Source organism: Podarcis bocagei (assembly GCF_964188305.1).
Source record: "Podarcis bocagei genome assembly, chromosome: 5".
Classification (NCBI taxonomy): Eukaryota; Metazoa; Chordata; class Lepidosauria; order Squamata; family Lacertidae; genus Podarcis; species Podarcis bocagei.
Genome location: NC_138129.1, coordinates 79,814,974 through 79,833,536, shown reverse-complemented (window position 1 = coordinate 79,833,536; position 18,563 = coordinate 79,814,974). Strand labels below are relative to the sequence as shown.

At 47.2% G+C, this 18,563-nt stretch overlaps 1 protein-coding gene across 7 annotated transcripts in view; it reads left to right on the top strand.

Annotated features, from left to right (window-relative positions):
- The window catches only part of CDC14A (cell division cycle 14A), a 102,208-nt gene that overhangs the window by 37,078 nt on the left and 46,567 nt on the right, over positions 1-18,563 (top strand). For 6 of the 7 annotated variants that reach the window (XM_081195001.1, XM_081194997.1, XM_081195002.1 and 3 more), the window contains 5 exons: positions 7,973-8,203; positions 9,812-9,950; positions 14,424-14,586; positions 16,986-17,101; positions 17,925-17,972. In XM_081195001.1, coding sequence (XP_081051127.1) covers positions 7,973-8,203; positions 9,812-9,950; positions 14,424-14,586; positions 16,986-17,101; positions 17,925-17,972 — 697 coding nt within the window. The remainder of the gene's footprint in view (positions 1-7,972; positions 8,204-9,811; positions 9,951-14,423; positions 14,587-16,985; positions 17,102-17,924; positions 17,973-18,563) is intronic. The other variant, XM_081194999.1, reaches the window with a different exon arrangement.

Here is an 18,563-nt window from a genome sequence, read left to right as displayed (position 1 = left end):
GCAGGTCCCCCCTGTGACCCCCCTTGTCCTGACTAGGGGCGCCCCCTCCTGAGAATCCTCCGATTCACTTGAGAGACTCATGGAAGATCTCAAGTCATTGTCATCCTCTTCCTCACTGTCCTGGGATTCTTCCTCGTCGCTCTCCGTCTCCTCCCTCACCTGTGCCTCTGTCTCTGAACCCCTGACATCCATCCCCCCCTCGAAGCCCCCCCTTCCCCCCTCCCGCTGCTCGGGCGCAGGTTCCGGGGGCTCCGTCGTTGCGGAGGTCGCTGCCGGACACAGGTCGTCGACGTCGATCTCCTCTGCTTCCAGTTCATTGTTTGTGTACTCGAACCCATTGTCCTCTCCCAACATGTTCACGTCCTCCCCTCCCCCTGTTGCCTGGGTGGGGTCTGCTTGCCAAGGACCCACCCGCCACCTCATGCGCCAGTCCTCTTCTGGTTGGTCGTCCCACCAGTAAGAAGGGTCGGTGTCCACCCCCGAACACGATCCCCTTGGAGGGCTCGACTCTGGTGTCGTCTCCTCTGCGGAGGAGAACCCTCGGAAGGTGCTGGCGGAAAGTGTGGGCGTAAAAAGCCAATCGTCGAAAAACTGTGCTGGCATGGGCCTGTGTGGGAAAAGGGCATGGAACTCGTCCTTGAGGAGGGGTTCATCCAAAGCGTAGTCTGGCACCCAACTGTTGGTGCTGGCCGGGGCGCCCTCCCTGGCGAGAAAATATTCTACTCCCTCTTCCCCCCATCTTGAGTCCAGAATCTCTGTGACCTCGTTGACTGGTTCGTCCTTAGGTGACCTCCCCCTCTTGGGCGACTCCCTGCTTGGTTCTGGTGCCGTCCCTGACTCCTGAAATCTGTGTGGGGCCTTGTAGGGGGTGAGCATCGACCTATGAAAGACCGGGTGCATTCTGGAACCCTCGGGGAGGGCCAATCGAAACGCTACGGGATTGATCCTGGCCTCAACTTGGTACGGCCCTAGTTGCCTGTGTCCTAGCTTCTTTTTAGCTAACGACTTGGCCGGCACCGCTTGGGCCGCTAACCATACCCAGTCTCCCACCTGGATGTCTTCCCCCTCCCTCCTGTGTTTGTCCGCCTGCACCTTATAGGCTTGTTTAGCTAGCTCTAAATGTCTCCGTAGCTCGTCGTGCACCTCTTGCAATTCTGCTGCGAAATGGTCGGCTTCCTGTGGCTCCCCCTCCCCCGTCGTTACGAGCCCCGGGAAGGTTCTGGGATGCCTTCCATTGTTAGCGAAGAACGGCGTCACCCCCGTAGACGCGTGCTTCGTGTTGTTGTAGGCAAACTCAGCCATCGGCAGGTAATCCACCCAAGCCGCGGGTCGCTGATTGGCGTAACATCTCAGGTACTGCTGCATGATCGCGTTGACCCTCTCTGCTTGGCCGTTGGTCTGCGGATGTCTCGCCGACGACAGGTTGATTTTGACGTGCAGGATCCCTAGGAGCTTCCGCCAGAAACTGGGCACAAACTGGCGCCCCCTGTCGGACAGAATGGACCGTGGCAACCCATGCACCTTGAACACGTGGTCGATGAACAGTTTGGCTGTCTGCTCCGCTGTCGCCACCTTCGCGCAAGGAATGAAATGCGCCATCTTGGTGAACAGGTCTACAACCACAAGCACCGCCGTCTTGCCTCGCGAACTGGGCAGATCAGTGACAAAGTCCAGCGCCACCCTCTCCCACGGTTGCAGTGGCGTTTCCAGCGGTTCCAGCAGTCCTGCTGGCTTCTGGTGCACTGGCTTGGACCTTTGGCATGTGTCACACCTGGCGACGTACTCCGCGACCTCCCCTCGCATCTGGGGCCACCAAAAGTCTCTGGCCACTAATTCTGTCGTCTTTTCCTTGCCGAAGTGGCCAGCGCTGGGTGCGTCGTGCAACTGCTGCAGAACTTTCGCGCGGAGATCGTCTCCCGGAATGTAGAGAGCACCTTTACGAGTCAGCAGGCCGTCGCGTATCTGGAACTCGTCGTCCTTCGCTGTGCCCCTCCGCACCTCTTCCATCTTAGACTGTGCGAACGGATCCGCCTGCAACGCGTGACGCACCGCCTCCAGGTCCACGGCGGCTGAAGCGCACGCCCACGCCTGCGGTGCAAAAATGTGCTTGGCTGCCACCGGTGCCGCTGCCTCGAGATACTGCGGTTTCCTGGAGAGCGCATCTGCTATGACATTGTTGTCGCCTGGGATGTACTCTATCCTGAAATCGAAATCCGCAAAGAACTCCGCCCAGCGTATGTGCCTCTGGCTCTGTAGCTTCGCCGTGCGCCAGTACTCTAGGTTCTTGTGGTCCGTGCGGACTTGCACGGTGTGCTTGGCTCCGATGAGAAAGTGCCTCCACGCCTTGAAAGCTGCGTGTATGGCCAGCAACTCCCTGTCCCAAATGGTGTAGTTCTGCTCCGACTTGCTGAGCTTTCTGGAGTAGAAAGCACAGGGCCTCCAGTTTCCCTGCGGGTCTTCCTGTAAGAGGACGGCCCCCACCGCTCTGTCAGATGCGTCAGTCTCCACCCTCATGGGCCTGCCAGGATTCACGTGTAGCAGCTGTTCTTCGGACGCGAAGAGACTCTTAAGTCTCCTGAAGGACTGCTCCGCCTGGTCCGTCCAGGTGAACTTCTTCTTCTTGGAGCTGAGAGTGTCCGTGATAGCTGCCGTCTCCTTGGCGAAACCCCTGATGAACTTGCGGTAAAAGTTGGCGAAGCCGACGAACCTCTGGACCTCTTTCCGATTTCGCGGGCTCTTCCAGTCCAACACCGCGCGGACCTTGGCACTGTCCATGGCTAGTCCCCTGTCGGACAGCCTATAGCCCAGAAAATCCACCTCCGTCACGTCGAATTGGCACTTCTCCAACTTGGCGTAGAGCCTGTGCTCCCGTAGCCTCTGCAGGACCTCCTTCACGTCGCTCTCGTGAGCCTCCGGCGATTCTGAGAAGATCAGAATGTCGTCGAGGAAACATACGCACTTCTTGTAGAGGAGTCCCGCTAGCACATGATGCATAAAAGCTTGGAAAAAGTGGGAGCCATTTTGGAGACCAAACAGCATAACTCTGTATTCGTAGGTGCCCAACGGCGTGAACATGGCCGTCTTCCACTCATCACCCTCTCGCACGCGTATGAGATTGTAAGCTCCGCGGAGATCCAACTTGGTGAAGATCTTCCCTTTCCGCACCGTCGCGAGCAGGTCGTCGATCTTGGGCATGGGAAAGGCCGCGGGCTTTGTCTTTGAGTTTATGAATCTGAAGTCTACGATCAGTCTCTTTTGGGGCGTGTTTTTCTTCTTCACAAAAAACACAGGACTGCCCCCTACAGCCTTCGATTCTCGGATGAATCCCCGCTGTAGATTGTGATCTATGAATTCCCGGAGCTCCTGCAGCTCCTCCTCGGACATGGAATACAGCCTCACAGGCGGCAGCGTTGTCCCTGGCAAGAGGTCAATAGCGCAATCGTAGGGCCGGTGAGGTGGCAACTGGTCAGCCTCCTTCTCGCAGAAAACCTCCAAAAACCCCTTGTACTTGAGGGGTACTGCTTGCGCCATGCTGAGACGTAGCTGCTGCCCCTCCTCTTGGCCCTCCTCCTCCTGACCGGTCTGGATGCAATGCTGCGCGCAATAGGACGAGCCGAAGGTGAGCTGTCGCTGGTACCACGCCATGGTCGGGCTGTGCCTATCCAGCCAACTCATGCCTAACACTATAGGCGTGTCTGAAAGGCGGGTGACGTTGAAACTGATGACTTCTCGGTGATTGCCAATCTGCATCACCATGGGCGGCGTCTGTTGTACCACTTGCCCCCCCAGCAGCTTCCTGCCATCCACTGTGACGACGTTCAATGGCAGCGTGGCTGGTAGGAGCTCTATGCGATGCTGCTTGACGAACTGCACCCCCACGAAGTCTGCGTTGCTCCCACTGTCAATTGTGATGGGGACCTCCAGGGTGCGTCCATTAGGTAGCTGGAGGGTTGCAGTGAGCTGCACTACAGGTTTGGGTGGCAGGGGGTCTGTAGGCTGCAAAGGTGCTGGGGACTGCTCTATTGACTTGCCTGGCTGTGCCCCAACATTGCTGATTCCAGCCAGGCATTGTCGTTTCCCTGATACAGCTCTTCATGTTGTGCTGCTGCATTTACTGTCGCCAAGGCTGCAGTGTGCTGCCGGAGCCTCTGGGGACACTCTTTGGCCATGTGCGTTGCACTGTCACAGACGTAACACTTCCTGTTCCCTCTAGGAGGCTTCTTCTTGACTGTTCCGGACGCTGGGGCTCCGGCCACTGACTGAGCCTTTGCACTCCCCAGTTCCATAGGCTCCTCCCCTGGCTGCAGCTGAGGGGAGAGACGCGGACGTCCTGGATCTCTGGGAAACAAAGGAGGCACTCTAGACGGTGCGTGAAGCTGGCTACCCCCCTCATTGCGCCAAGGGCGTTCTTCCTGGCACACTCCAATGGCAAGCGCACGCTGCACCACGTCTGCCAGGGTTTTAGGTCTGTCCCCCCTAGCCAATTCGTCCTTCACCGGGCCAGAGAGCCCCTCCCAAAATAAGTCTCTGACAGCCAGAGAATCTTTCTCCCATCGCAGCACATTCAGCAAGGCGAAAAAGCGAGCATGGTACTGACGCACGGAAGCCTTGCCTTGCCTTAAACCATGGAGCTGCTGGCGTGCCACATCCACATCCACACTAGACTGGAAACAAGTGTCTATGCATTTGATAAATTCATCAGAGTCCCTTCGAGCAGGGCAATCCTCGCGCCACAGATTGCGCAGCCAAGCCCTCGCTTCCCCATGCAAGTGGGACACAATGAAACCCACTTTTTCCTCTTCATCTTTAAAGTCGTCGCGAAGCAAATGCAACGCATATTCTACGTCTGCCTTAAAACTGGGGTATTGCTGCAGGTTCCCATCGAAGTGGGCTACTAAGTTGCCCCCTCTTCTGCCCAGTGCTACTCCAGCAGCTTTGGCCCCCGGGAACCCCACTTGGCATGCATGATCCCACCTGGCTTGCAGATCTTGGCACCGCTTTTCCGCCTCTTCCCCCCTCTTCTGGGAGATCGCTACCTCAGTGGTAAGCTGGGAGACTGCGTTGCGTAGCTCAGCTATCTGCTGGTCCATACTCATGGCTGCCAAACTTCGTGAGCTTTGCAAAAAAAAAATTTTGCGTAGTTTTGGAGGGGACTTACTGTCACGGGCTGCCTCTGGTCTCAGCTCACAAAAGACCAACGCCAAGCTCTTCTTATATACAAGGATGTTTATTGCAGTTCATTATTGGTTCCACAACCGAGGCGTGCAGCCCCGAGTGTCTAACGTCAGGCATTTGAAGTCCCCTCTGACTCGGTCCCGCCCCTGCACCAACTTATGAGGCTTGTGCTAGACCACCGCTTCCTGTCTTTCCTTTTCCGCAGGGTCTTTCTGCCCCCCTGGGTTCCTTCCCTCCTGCTCTCTCCCGAAGCGGATTCCTGAGATGCCTGTTCCCCCCTCCTTCGTGCTTTGGGGCTGGGCTCCTCCTCCGGGCTTTCTCCATTTCCGCGCGCCTCCACATTTGAACTTGGCGCGCGCTCGCTACCCCTGACCTTCCTTTTGACACTGACACTACTCCCTGTACTACTCTCCCCCTCTTCCGGCAGGACGTTCTCCCCAGATCTCCTTCCCCTGTCTCTTTCCTGCTCCGCTCCGTGTGTAACACTGGGAACCCCCCTCTCTTCCCTTCGTTCCTGCTGGGAAGCCGGCCCCGATCTCCCACTCCCGCTCGGGGTTTCCCTGCTGCTTCCCTGCTCCTGGCAGGTCCCCCCTGTGACCCCCCTTGTCCTGACTAGGGGCGCCCCCTCCTGAGAATCCTCCGATTCACTTGAGAGACTCATGGAAGATCTCAAGTCATTGTCATCCTCTTCCTCACTGTCCTGGGATTCTTCCTCGTCGCTCTCCGTCTCCTCCCTCACCTGTGCCTCTGTCTCTGAACCCCTGACAGCACCCCTTTGGAGAACACCATGCTATTTGTGGAAACAGTAGTTGTGTGGATGTGTTAAAAAGCTACAAGGGTGCTTCCAAATGGGTGTTTAATGTAATGTAAGCTCATGTGCACAAGCTTTTTACAGCATCTACAAGCTGCCATTAGCATCAGTATTGACCCTCCTTATTCAACCTTTTCTGTGGAAGATCAAATACGTTTTTTAAAAACCCAACCTGTTGCCAGAGACCCATTTGTGCTATTGAGCTGTTGTCTGGAAGTACCCATAGAGGCCAAATGAACATTGTTTCATGTCTGCATTTTTTTAAAAAATTGTAATTATCGTTAGATGAAAATAGCTTATAAGTGGGGAAGACAATGAACCTTCCTTCTTTCATTCTTAAAACTGGCAGTTTGCATGAACTACAAGTTTAATTACAAATGACCTACAAAGCTAACATCTGGGGAGAAGTCAGGCACTGCCTATGAGGACTATTAAACATAAGAGTTGAAAATGAAGGCAGGACGGTTGGAGGGACTAGCCCAGCATCTATAATACCTAGATAATGGTCTTGGATAGTTGTAAGGATTCCTAAGGTTATGTTTGAACATGCTACATAGAATATGAGTTCTTTATTGCCAGTGAGGCAGATTCTGGGGCCTTCCTTCTCTGCCAGTGGAGTCCAGGCATACAGTCTTGCAGACTGAGGACTTCATGAATACATACCCTATGATTCTAATCTAGAGTGAAACCTATACAGTGGCATTATTCCCTGTTTTAGATACTGTACTGGCTAAAATAATACTCACTTCTTTTAGACCAATATGCTAGTTTTCTGTTCTCCTATTCAGAATGAATGTTTTATTCCTAAAAGCAAAAATCCAAACTCAAGTGGTTGGGCACTCTTTTTTTGTTGTAAATCCTTTTCCTTTTGATGCCCTATTTAAGCACAGGGAACATCTTGCTATTAAGAATTGCCCTAGGATATTCTTGTATCTCAGACTCTTGTATCTAGCCTTAAATTTGTTCTGCTTTCTTTAAACGAGCCATAGCTCTTATCAGTTTGGTAGCTACTGAACTATAAAACATATCTTCAAAAGCTATATGAAAAGGAAACTGTGGGGGGCAGCACAGAAAGGAAGAGCATGCATATTTCAGTGTGTTGCTGACTTGCTGAGTTAGCTGAGGGAAGAAATAGAAAATACATTAGTTGCTGTATCCCACAGCTGTAAATGTTCTACTCTAATATACAGATACCTGGAGAGTTTTGTGTTAATGCTTGTTTTAATCAAGTCATTTTCATGGTGATGAGGAAGATGCAAGAATGCTGCATTCTGGTCTACATCTAATCGAAGACGGGGGTTTTCCACTCATACTTCTTCTACCCTGTTAGTTGTTCATCTTCTTGCAACATTAGCTAATATCGTTAGTTTGTTCCTTGTTCACATGTCACTGTTACAGGCTTAGCAATATTGTGCAGGCTCCCAGGAATGAGCTTGCAGATGCTTTGCTCATCCTCAGTATTTTCCGCTTCATGAAGATAAGCCAAGGTTTGGCTTAGCATGACATCTGAGCAAAGACTCGTGGCTGTCTCCACACCAACCATGAGCTATAAACCAAGATATGGCTACACCTCATAGTTAGGTGAGAGTGCATAACACCAACATGCTAGGGCAACCTTGACTATGGCAACACAGCAGATTATATCTATATATCTATATCTCTGTATATCTATCTCCAACGAAAGACCAAAGCAGTGAACATCTGCACAGTCTCACTAAGCTATATTTGGCTTAATGCGTTGTGCAAACTAAGGTTCCGTGACTGAAAGTTTATTGACTACAATTTTAGGCCACTCAACTTTGTATACTTGCACAGATTTTTTTAGTAATGTTTGCTTTCTTTTTACACTATGTTGCTTACATTAGTAATGTTTGTTTTTAAACAAAAAGTGTTTAAAGTCTGGTGTTGTAGTTGTTGTCTGTACCAGTAGGAAGTTTTTGGAGGTCGTATACAAACAGCCAGGCATTTTCGCTCTTCCTGTTACAGGCTACCCTCTCCATGCACCGGAAGCCTATTTCCCATATTTCAGGAAGCACAACATAACAACTGTCATAAGACTCAACAAGAAGATTTATGAGGCAAAGCGTTTCACAGATGGTGGGTTTGACCACTACGACCTGTTCTTCATAGACGGAAGCACGCCGAGTGACAGTATATTGCAACAGTTCTTGACCATCTCCGAGGAAGCAGAAGGTGCCATAGCTGTGCATTGTAAAGGTGAGTTCCTCCAAAAGGAAAAGCAATTCAGTGGTATTGCATTCTGGCACGAAGAGGAATAAATAACCAGGTTTGAAAATAGCATCCTCCGATCTTAATTTTAAAAATGCTGCATTGGGTAAAATAGTCTAAATTATGAAAAGCTTCGATTGTGATTTTGAGCAGAAATTTCATAATGGTTCCCACTGTTTTTAATGCAGACCCTATTTTATTCCACTGAGTGATGCTATTGCCTCTCTTTTTAGTGAAGCGTGTCTTTTCAATATTTTTAAAAATTATCTTGTAGACATAGAAATTACTGTTCTTGTGCTGTTGGGATAGCAGTGATAAATTTCGCCATTTGTCTATGGTGTGCTGTGCTCTGCTCAACTGAAACGATTTTTATTTGGAAAGCAGGGATGTAAAAGTATAGTGTTGCCCTTTCCTCTCTCTGTGCTCCTTCTTTCTTATTAATTAGCTGAAAGCAGACAGCAAGGTGCTTTTTTGGCTTTTGTTCCTTTTCTTTTAAAAAGCCAATCAGCTTCTGTTCTTGGGCCCACAACCATCCTAGAGATTCATTCTCCCCACTGTCTTCTGAAGGGAAAATATCAGTGTTTCTTTTGAACTGGAACAAACTTTTCCAGAACAAAACTATTTCAGTCCCAGGCTGACCAGGTTTAAAACTAATAAAAGACATTTCACAGGAGCCATGTACTAAGCTAATGAAAGAACTTGGAGAGGTAACAGCATTGGACACCAGTTGTTGCGGTGCTCTGTTGGCTGAAGATTACCTTGGCTTCTTCACTGCAGCTTGTGCCTGTGCAATTCTCATGATCCTGAATTCACAACCCTAAAAAACACATTCTGGATAAAAATGCATCCCCAGGAAATTATAAACTGCTAGCTGAGGAGATGAAGATCAGCTGTGTTGGTGGCTTTTTCATTAGGTGCTGAAATCCTAGTAAATCTTGCACTAAACATGTTTGGGGTGGGGTGGGGTGGGGAAAAGAGCAACTCTAATAAACCATTAAAAAAATACTTAGGATGGAGTTACACTGAGAATGAATCAGAAATGTAGCAGAATAAATGCAGATTCAGTTTCACCCTGCATTGTGACATCCTTCAGCTATGAGCAGCCACAGCAGTGGCAGCTAATGGTGTGTGACAGAAATACTCCCATATCCCGAAATCTTCACGCCATGTAAATAAATGATCTTTCACATTAAAAGGGAAGGGAGACCTTGACAAGGTAATGCCTTTTCATGTGACAAACATCACATGTAGTTTCACTTTTCGCATACGCCTTCAGTTTGACTTGCGCAGCAAAGCGGTATACCTTTGTTCAGTAGATTTACCCAGAGCAGGAATAGAAAGGGCAGTGGAGGTTAAGACAGGAATTAGCAGGGCTCTGTGGGATCTAGCAGGATGTTTGTACTACGATGGCTTCCTGATGTTTAAAATAGACATCAGTAATGTTCTTTTGTAAAACATTAGCACATGGTACAAGGAAACAAGTTTTATGAAATATCACACATTTAGAGGAATTCGTCGATATTCTTAAACACGTGTAGTTCTGTACCTAATATCAATTTTATGTCTCTCCCCCCCCCCCCCATTTTCTCACTGTAGCTGGGCTAGGAAGAACAGGAACACTGATAGCCTGTTATATAATGAAGCACTATAGATTCACACATTCTGAAGCCATTGCCTGGCTACGAATGTGCAGGCCAGGTTCTATTATTGGACCCCAGCAGCACTTCCTTGAAGAGTAAGTATGACACCTCTGTTAGTCATATAATTTGCTGTTCCACACCAGACACTTTCCCCTCTCTGTAGAGCTTAGCAAGTCTGCTGCATGAATGCCAGATTATTCAGTGACTTTCTTAGAATTCTCTCGGCTGAAATTATGAGTACGATTCCTGGTCTGTACTCTAATTTATTGAAGCTCTGATTTATTGTGTTATGCAGAGTATGGTGGCTATTGTAGCTTCAGGGCATGGGTTAAGAAGTTGTAAAGTAGTTTAATCCTCCTGTGTGACTTTTTGGCTGAGCATAGTGAGTCAGTCTTTTGTATGCATTTGTAATGTGATATCTTTGTTGATAACCGCAGACAGCTCAGTTGGTAGAACATGAGACTCTTAATCTTAGGGTCTTGGGTTCGAATCCCACATTGGGCAAAAGATTCATGCATTGCAGGGGGTTAGACTACATGACCCTCATGGTCCCTTCCAACTCTACAATTCATATGAATTGTATGAATTAAGGTATCAGGATGTACTTACAATTCTGTCATGAATGTACGTAACTTATTTCAAAGCGGAATACTGGCCCTTTTCTCCTACCTGTTCTTGAAGAGGGAGGAAAGATCTAAAATATATTTTCTGGATTCACTCAAGCCATAGCACCCATAGAAAAAAACAAAACCACAAGAAGTAGTAGGGCTACCCACTTCAGATGATAGATTGGCCATCTGATTTGCCTTACGGGATTTGTAGTTGTGATAGTGATGCATTTGGTAATGATGTTGTAGTGGCGCTAAATATTGTAGCTGGTCAGGGAAAATGGTAAGGGAAATGTGTCAGCAAAATGCAAGGTTCTGATTCCATGCCACACATTCTCCATCGTTGTATTTATCCCTCACACATACATGCCACATTACTCATGAAACCCACACATGCTAAAACACAGACACACTGCAATGTATCGCCCAAGGGTAAAGGTTAACACAGGGCTATATTTTTTAAAAAAAATGTATTCGTGTTTTAATGCTGCATGCTGCATTTTGTTTTCCGAAGGTTAATCTACACATCTTTTAAATAAATAGGTGCTACACAGTCTCTAACTCTCCAAAGAAAAGTAATTTGTATGTATATGGAATGTCCCCTTACCCTTCTCTGTGGTATCAGTGGCCATGAGGTTGCATTTCTGGGGGTGGCTCAGTCACCTGAAGCCCCCCTCTCTCTCACACTCTAGCTTAAAGTTGAGAAACAATCTGAACTTGTCCTCTATGACGAGTCTCTTGCCCTGTTGCCCCATACATAAGGGGTGGGACTCACCTAAGTAGCTCCATCAGCTGAACCCTGAACAACAACTTCTGCTTGCTCCATGGGGCTCCCTCCCTCTTTCCCCTCCCCATATGCTCCCTGAAATTGGATCTGTGGAATTGGGAGAACCGCCATAACAGTACATGGAGGGAGGAGGAGGGGGCATCATTCCATCTGGCTTGCACAGACAGCGCAATTGGAAGATGTAATGGCGTTGCCTCCCATTCCTAGTCTGTGTAACCTTGTTACAACGACTGATTAGCCGTGAGAGGACTTTTCAGCCCCCCTCCCCCCAATTCATGGAACCGTTGACAATTATCTTAGCCTTGTCTTGAATCTGCTTCACTTGACTCATGCATATATAGGCCCCCTACATTAGCTAGGCACTCATTTGCAAGATGCAGCTTAATGTGATGGGGGGGAGCCCCAGGCCAAATGTGGCCATTCCTTGACCCTCTCAGTTTGGCCCTCTGGACTCTTCTCTTGCCCCCGGTACATTTGCCTGGCTGGAATGTGTCCTTGAACTGTGATAATTTCCCTTGCTTGCCCAGAAAGGAGGAAGGAGACTTTGGTAGTCTAGGTATGTGTCAACCTCCAACTTTCACATGGCTGGAATGTAACCTCTTGCACAAAAGGAAAGAGTCACATCCATTGCTCTGCCCACCTTTACATCTGTGCCCTGCATATCACTGGTATGTAGCCTCAGAGGTTTGCCCATGAGGGGATGAAGCAGCCCTCTGGCTGAGAAAAGCTCACCCCCAGCATTTTTATGGCCATTTCCCCTGGGAATAAGTCACTATTTACCGCCCAACAGTAATTAAGCAGAATATGCTAGATATTGTTATGTGGTATCCAGTTATCTGACAGGATTAATCCCACGATTATTAATACCCTGCCCATCTCCCTGGGTTTCCCCAGCCACTCTGGGTGGCTTCCAGCAGAAGATTAAAAACACGATAAAAGATCAAACATTAAAAACCTCCCTAAACAGGGCTGCCTTCAGATGTCTTCTAAAAGCCAGATTGTTCTTTATCTCCTTGACATCTGATGGGAGGGCGTTCCACAGGGCGGGCGCCACTACCGAGAAGGCCCTCTGCCCGATTCCCTGTAACTTCACTTCTCGCAGGGAGGGAACCGCCAGAAGGCCCTTGGAGCTGGACTTCAGTGTCCAGTGGAGACTCTCCTTCAGGTATACTGTGCCGAGTGCTGTTTAGGGCTTTAAAGGTCAGCACCAACACTTTGAATTGTGCTCGGAAATGTACTGGTTACTGAAAGGTGCAGAGCTGAGGGCATATTGATATTAGCAAGACAGAATGTAGGCGTTTTAACATCCGAGAATGACCACATGAGCACATTGGCAAATCAGCTGAGAAAGAGGTTTCAGAGTTTATCCTCTTTGCTAAAGGTCGCAAGTTTAAATGCCAGAGATGAACAAAAGTTGCTTTCTCACAAAGCGATGATTCACTGTTGGAATTTTGGCTCTTTTCAGGGAGGTTTTTTTATTAAAAAAAAGGTTCAGTTTTTAATGCTTTGACACAAATAACTATCTAGAACAAACATCATAAAACAATAATGAACGATGCTCCTAATTCATACTGCCACTGTTTTGTAGTTTATAGAAAATAATGCTTTTGACACAGGGAGTTCTGTATTCCTGGCTGTTCCAAAAGGCACATATTCCCTAACTTTGGGATTTAAAAGGTTAAACGCATTGAGTCCCAGTTCTTTTTGTAGTGATAACTTTCTCACCTTTGCAGTCCCTGGATCCCTATGTGAGACAGAAGAATAGCACTCAAAAGCATTTGAAACCTGCTAGAACATATTTTAGTTTTCAGTAGGAAAGCCTGAACAATAATGTTCAGGTCCAGGTGAAGAACCCATGTTTTCTCATTAGTGTCAAGAAAACTTCCTTGCATTCTTTTTTTCAATTGTGTCCTGTACATCTGATAAGAACACAAAATCCTTTGCTTGCCTGAAGCTCTGTGTTGATATTGAAGCTCATCAATGAACATGCAAATTGCTAGACTGGAGTCCCAACCTTCCCTGTAAGAACTGTGCTGTTTAGAGTAAAAAGGATGTCATTGCAGAAGCAGGGTGCAAAGGAACTTGAACTGTTCAGGGTCTCTGTTCTTTTAGATTGTGTTTTTCAGTTGCCCAAAATACTCCAAGCGTTACTTCTGGACAGTTAGCCTCCTAACAAATAAATGCTGGGAAATAATTGTAAACAGTTGTTCACATGCACTTTGCAATGTATAAATAAGATAATCTAAAGGGGAAACAAAAGCTTCCTCGATACTTAGGAGAAAGGATAACATATATTTCACCTCTTAATCTTTGTTCATATGTGACACAGATTCCCAGCATGTTATTTCAAGAGTTAATGGCTTTCATCATCAGCAGTATAATCTCAGATCACACTTAATTATACTGGATATCAACTTCCTCACTCTAAGCAGAAATAACTCCACCCACCCCATCTTTCTAATCCTGACCTATTCACCAGTTATGTAACCTCCCTGTGGGAGCTTTTCTCTGAGTCAAAGTATGTGGATAATGCTATTTCTTTTGGCTCACTTCCAGAGTTGTCACACTTCGTTCTACTAAGCAAAACTGCAGGGGGGGAAATTGCTTGTGGAGGAAATCAGTAAAATTTAGCATAACAAAGTTTTAAAAAAAAAACCTGCAACACCCAGCTACATTACTTTTCATGTGAAGGAAAAGGCAATGGTCACACAAAGTAACTACTTTTTTTAGATGCATCCTGTTTATATGTGCATCAATTGAACATATTTATATTTTCATCAGTTCATTTCATGAAAATATTTAAAAGCTTATTTAAAATGAACATTTAACGACACAATAAAATAAAATTTTCACAATTTTGTAATGCAGTATATTAGAATTGATTTTTCCCTGGTTATGATAAACTTTCCCAATCAAATGTCCGAAGAAGCAAGAACACCCAAAATAAACTTCCAGATAAAATTATTTAAAATAAAGTTATGTATACTATAATGAATGATTTCCAATGCTACAGTATGTGTAACCAAGTTGAAAGTACTATTTTACTGTACTCTACCCTGGGGCTACTCTGCAAAGAAGTCTTAAATATTTTTAAAAATAAATAGTTGTTTTTACTGTGACTTTGACGTGCATTTTGCTGGAACTAATTTTGCCCTTTTTTCACTGTTTAATAGAAAGCAGTCGATGTTATGGCTCCAAGGTGACCTCTTCCGATCCAAACAGAAACCAAGATTAGTAGATGAAGACAGCATGAGCAGAATTCTGTCTGGCTTGGATGACATTTCCATCAGTGGGACTTTGAATAAAATAGAAAGTAATTTGGATAAATATGTAGAGGTAAAATTTCACTGGAATTATCTCCTTAATATCCCAAGTAGAAAAGCTGCAATGGAGTAGTTTTTGAAATATAATAATGCTTGATATACGTCTTTTATCCATCTATCTCACTATTGTGTGTTCAGAGCACTTCACAGGTTCTCAAATAACTTCATATATTTTACTCTTGTAAAAAGTGTTCAGTATTATTATTGCTATAGTACACCGGGGGAAGGTGTGTGCAAGAAGACTGAGAGAGAGCATGTCTAAGACTACCTAGTAAGTTCTTAGAATAGATAAACATCATCAATGTACGCTGACAATTAACTGTAAATTCCCAATTGACCTCTCCGGTGCCCTCATATTGAAATTAAATAGTTTGGGAGACAACACAGTTTCCTGGGGACCCCATCAGCACAAGTGTAATGGGTCCAAGCAGTCTTCCCCCCCAAACTATTTCCTAGAGTCGGCCTTTTAGCTATTATGCTACCCCAGTGTATATTCTAAGGATTGCAGCCAACAAAATTCTACTCGGAGGAGGCTCATTGGGATTAACGGACTCAAGCTATTTCAACAGGTCTCCTCTGAGTATGACAAACATTAGATACCACCTTCAGTGCCCTCACATTATCATAGAATAGAATCATAGAGTTGGAATAGACCACAAGGGCCATCGAGTCCAACCCCCTGCCAAGCAGGAAACACCATCAGAGCACTCCTGACATATGGTTGTCAAGCCTCTGCTTAAAGACCTCCAAAGTAGGAGACTCCACCACACTCCTTGGCAGCAAATTCCACTGTCGCACAGCTCTTACTGTCAGGAAGTTCTTCCTAATGTTTAGGTGGAATCTTCTTTCTTGTAGTTTGGATCCATTGCTCCGTGTCCGCTTCTCTGGAGCAGCAGAAAACAACCTTTCTCCCTCCTCTATGTGACATCCTTTTATATATTTGAACATGGCTATCATATCACCCCTTAACCTCCTCTTCTCCAGGCTAAACATGCCCAGCTCCCTTAGCCGTTCCTCATAAGGCATCGACCATTATATCCTGGTCTGTTTTCCTGGTTAGCTCACTGACAGTAAGTTCAGGTTTCCAGGCTCAGTCATAACTGGAATACAAGCTAAGATGTTCTTTGTGAAGCCAGCATGGAAGAGCACTTGGCCCCAGCTTGGGAACTACAACTTATGAAGCCAGGAACGTTTGTCCAAATGTGTTTCAGTGTTAGCACATTGATTGGCATTCAGGTTAATTGCAAGCTAATGCAGTGTTTCCCAAACGTTTTTGGGCAACGGCACACCTGTTTACTGAAAAAAAATCTCGCGGCACACCACCATTAAAGCCCTGCCCCGTGACGTCAGCGCGCAGCGTCACGCCGGGAGGGACGCACAAAAGTGAAAGTTTTTTCCCTCCCCCTTGCCGGGGAACCTCCAAGCTTTGGGCAGGCAGGCAGGCAGAGCTGGGAAGGGGGTTTCCAGGGGACACGGCAGCTCCTCGAAAGGCTTCTCTCAGCTGCGCTCAATCCTCCTCGGAGAGGATTTCCCCTCCGGTCCCATGCCTTCGTTTGGGGCATCGCTCCGGCTGCTCCCTCTCCTGCCGCGCAGGAGCGATGCCTCTCTCTGGCTCTCCCTCCGCGCAGGCTGAGGGAGGGAGGGAGGTGCGCGTGTGACCCGTCTCTGCTGGGAGACCAAACCCAGCGAGGCAGAGTCGCACGGAGGCGCCCAGGCAGCGCTGCCGGCTGCGAGGAGGAGCGCCAGGCAGCAGCAGGAGGCGCGGCCTCTCCTCGCCGCCGCCGCCCCGCCTCTCGCCGCCCGACTCGCCCGCCTCCCTCCAGGCATCTCGCGGCACACCAGCCGATGTCTCACGGCACACTCGTGTGCCGCGGAACACCGGTTGGGAAACACTGAGCTAATGGGTCCACCCCCCCCCCCAAACAACGAGGGCAGGTCTAGCTTTGCTTTTATAATTTGAGCTAGAGCAGGCATAGGCAAACTCGGCCCTCCAGATATTTTTGGGACTACAACTCCCATGATCCCTAGCTAACAGGATCAGTGGTCAGGGATGATGGGAATTGTGGTCCCAAAACATCTGGAGAGTCAAGTTTGCCTGTGCCTGAGCTAGAATATCTCCTCTCAAACCACTGGTCATCAGCTTTTAAATTCCAACCTGTTAGATAAGATGCACTCGGCTGCTTATGTGTGAAATATCTCTGTTGTGGAAAGCGTACCCTGGGAGGGCTTTGTGGGAAATGGCAACTTGAGCCCATGGGTTATCTGTGTGGTTGATAATGGGCCCAAAACAATATGGCACAAGAAGGAAAGGTCTATTGCCTTCAAAGGGCTGGGCCCCAGGTAAAGTAAAACAAAAAAACACAATCCTGTTTTGAATCTCCTTAATTTTGTTGAACTGTACCTATTTTCCAGAATGAATTGGAAGACACTTCAGAGCAGGAAATCAAGAATGGCATGACGCAGGGGGACAAACTTCGTGCCTTGAAACTTCGGAGGCAGCCACGTTCAGCTACAACGGGAACTCTTAGGTGACCCATTCACAGTTCTTGTGTTCGGGGAGCTATCTAGATTAGCAGGTGGTATTCCACCAATACTTTAAAACACCTAATTTCGCAGGTCTGGCACTAAAAGATTTGTTACTTTGGACAACGATGCCTATCTAGGCTTTGACAACAACTTTCCCGGTTCGTGGGGCAAGAGGCTGGGGACAGCTCTTTGTCTAAAGATGTTAGTTTTAATGGGAAAAGAGGCTTAAAATATTTCATAGAAGTCAGATTCTGAGTTACCTGAAGAAATGTAACTTCGTGTATGAATGTGGTCCACCCACATTCTTACTCTGCAACATCTATCTAGGATTCAGGAAGAGGTGTCTAATCACCTGCTACCTGATCCTTTTGTTTTTACTTGAGATGCCAGGGACTGAACCTCGGACCTTGTCCATGAAAGGCTGTGTCTTCCTTCTGAATGTGGCTCTCTGTGCCTTAAGACTGTTGAAGGAGGCCCTGCTTTGGGTGGTCAGTATCTGAGGGGTACAGCATGAGATTGAGGGCCTTCTTAGCACAGACACATGCCCTGTGGAGCTCCCTCCTCAGGGACATTGGACAAGATCCCAATCTTCCTGAGCATGGGTAAAATGTTTTTCCTTTCCTTTCCTTTTTGGGAATCAGTTTCCGGATTGAGAGAGAAATGTGGTGAACAGCCTGGTACTTTGTATATTAGTAAACTCCTATTTCATCAATATGTAGTATTCTTGTTGGTTCTTTAATTAGTTATACTGTGTATATTTTAAGGATTTTAGGTTTGGCTGTATAGTGGGAATACTTTTGATTTAAAATGCCATTGATTTTCTAGGCTTGAGGATATGAAACTGCACTCCAGATCCAGGTCCCAGCCTTTCAGGTACTTGTTTCCATAGTTCACAGAGAAGCAATTGGGATTATATTTCTACTGACTTTTTGGCAGATCTTGAAACGTCCCGTTTCCCCCTCGCCCTCTCACTTAAAAGTGATTGTCCCTGTAAGTTGTGTGTGTTACAGCCGCTTCTCATAACACGATTCTTGTTCAGAGAACTGTTGTTGGAATTTGCTCCCGTTAACAGCCTTTTGTAGTGGGACATATTTTATACCTACTTCTCCTTGTGAGCCTGCCGTGGGTATGTTAAATGTCGGGAATGTTGCTTAGCCATTCTTGTGTCTGATTCACAAGTAAATATGTATATAAACCTTTCATTTTCTTAAAATTATCCCACACTGAAAGTGTCTGAGCATCATTCCAGCAAGCAAAATGTGTATTCAGAAAGCTGCCCTGACTCATCTGCTTAATGGCTTTAAATGCATTCCTCCACACAGATAAGTGTGGACTACTGAATGTGAGTCTTTGCAGTGATGTGGTAATTGAAACCAAATCTCTAAAGCAGGGTTCGCTAATCTGTGGCCCTCCACTTATTACTGGAATACAATTCCCATTACAGTGGTACCTCGGGTTACATAC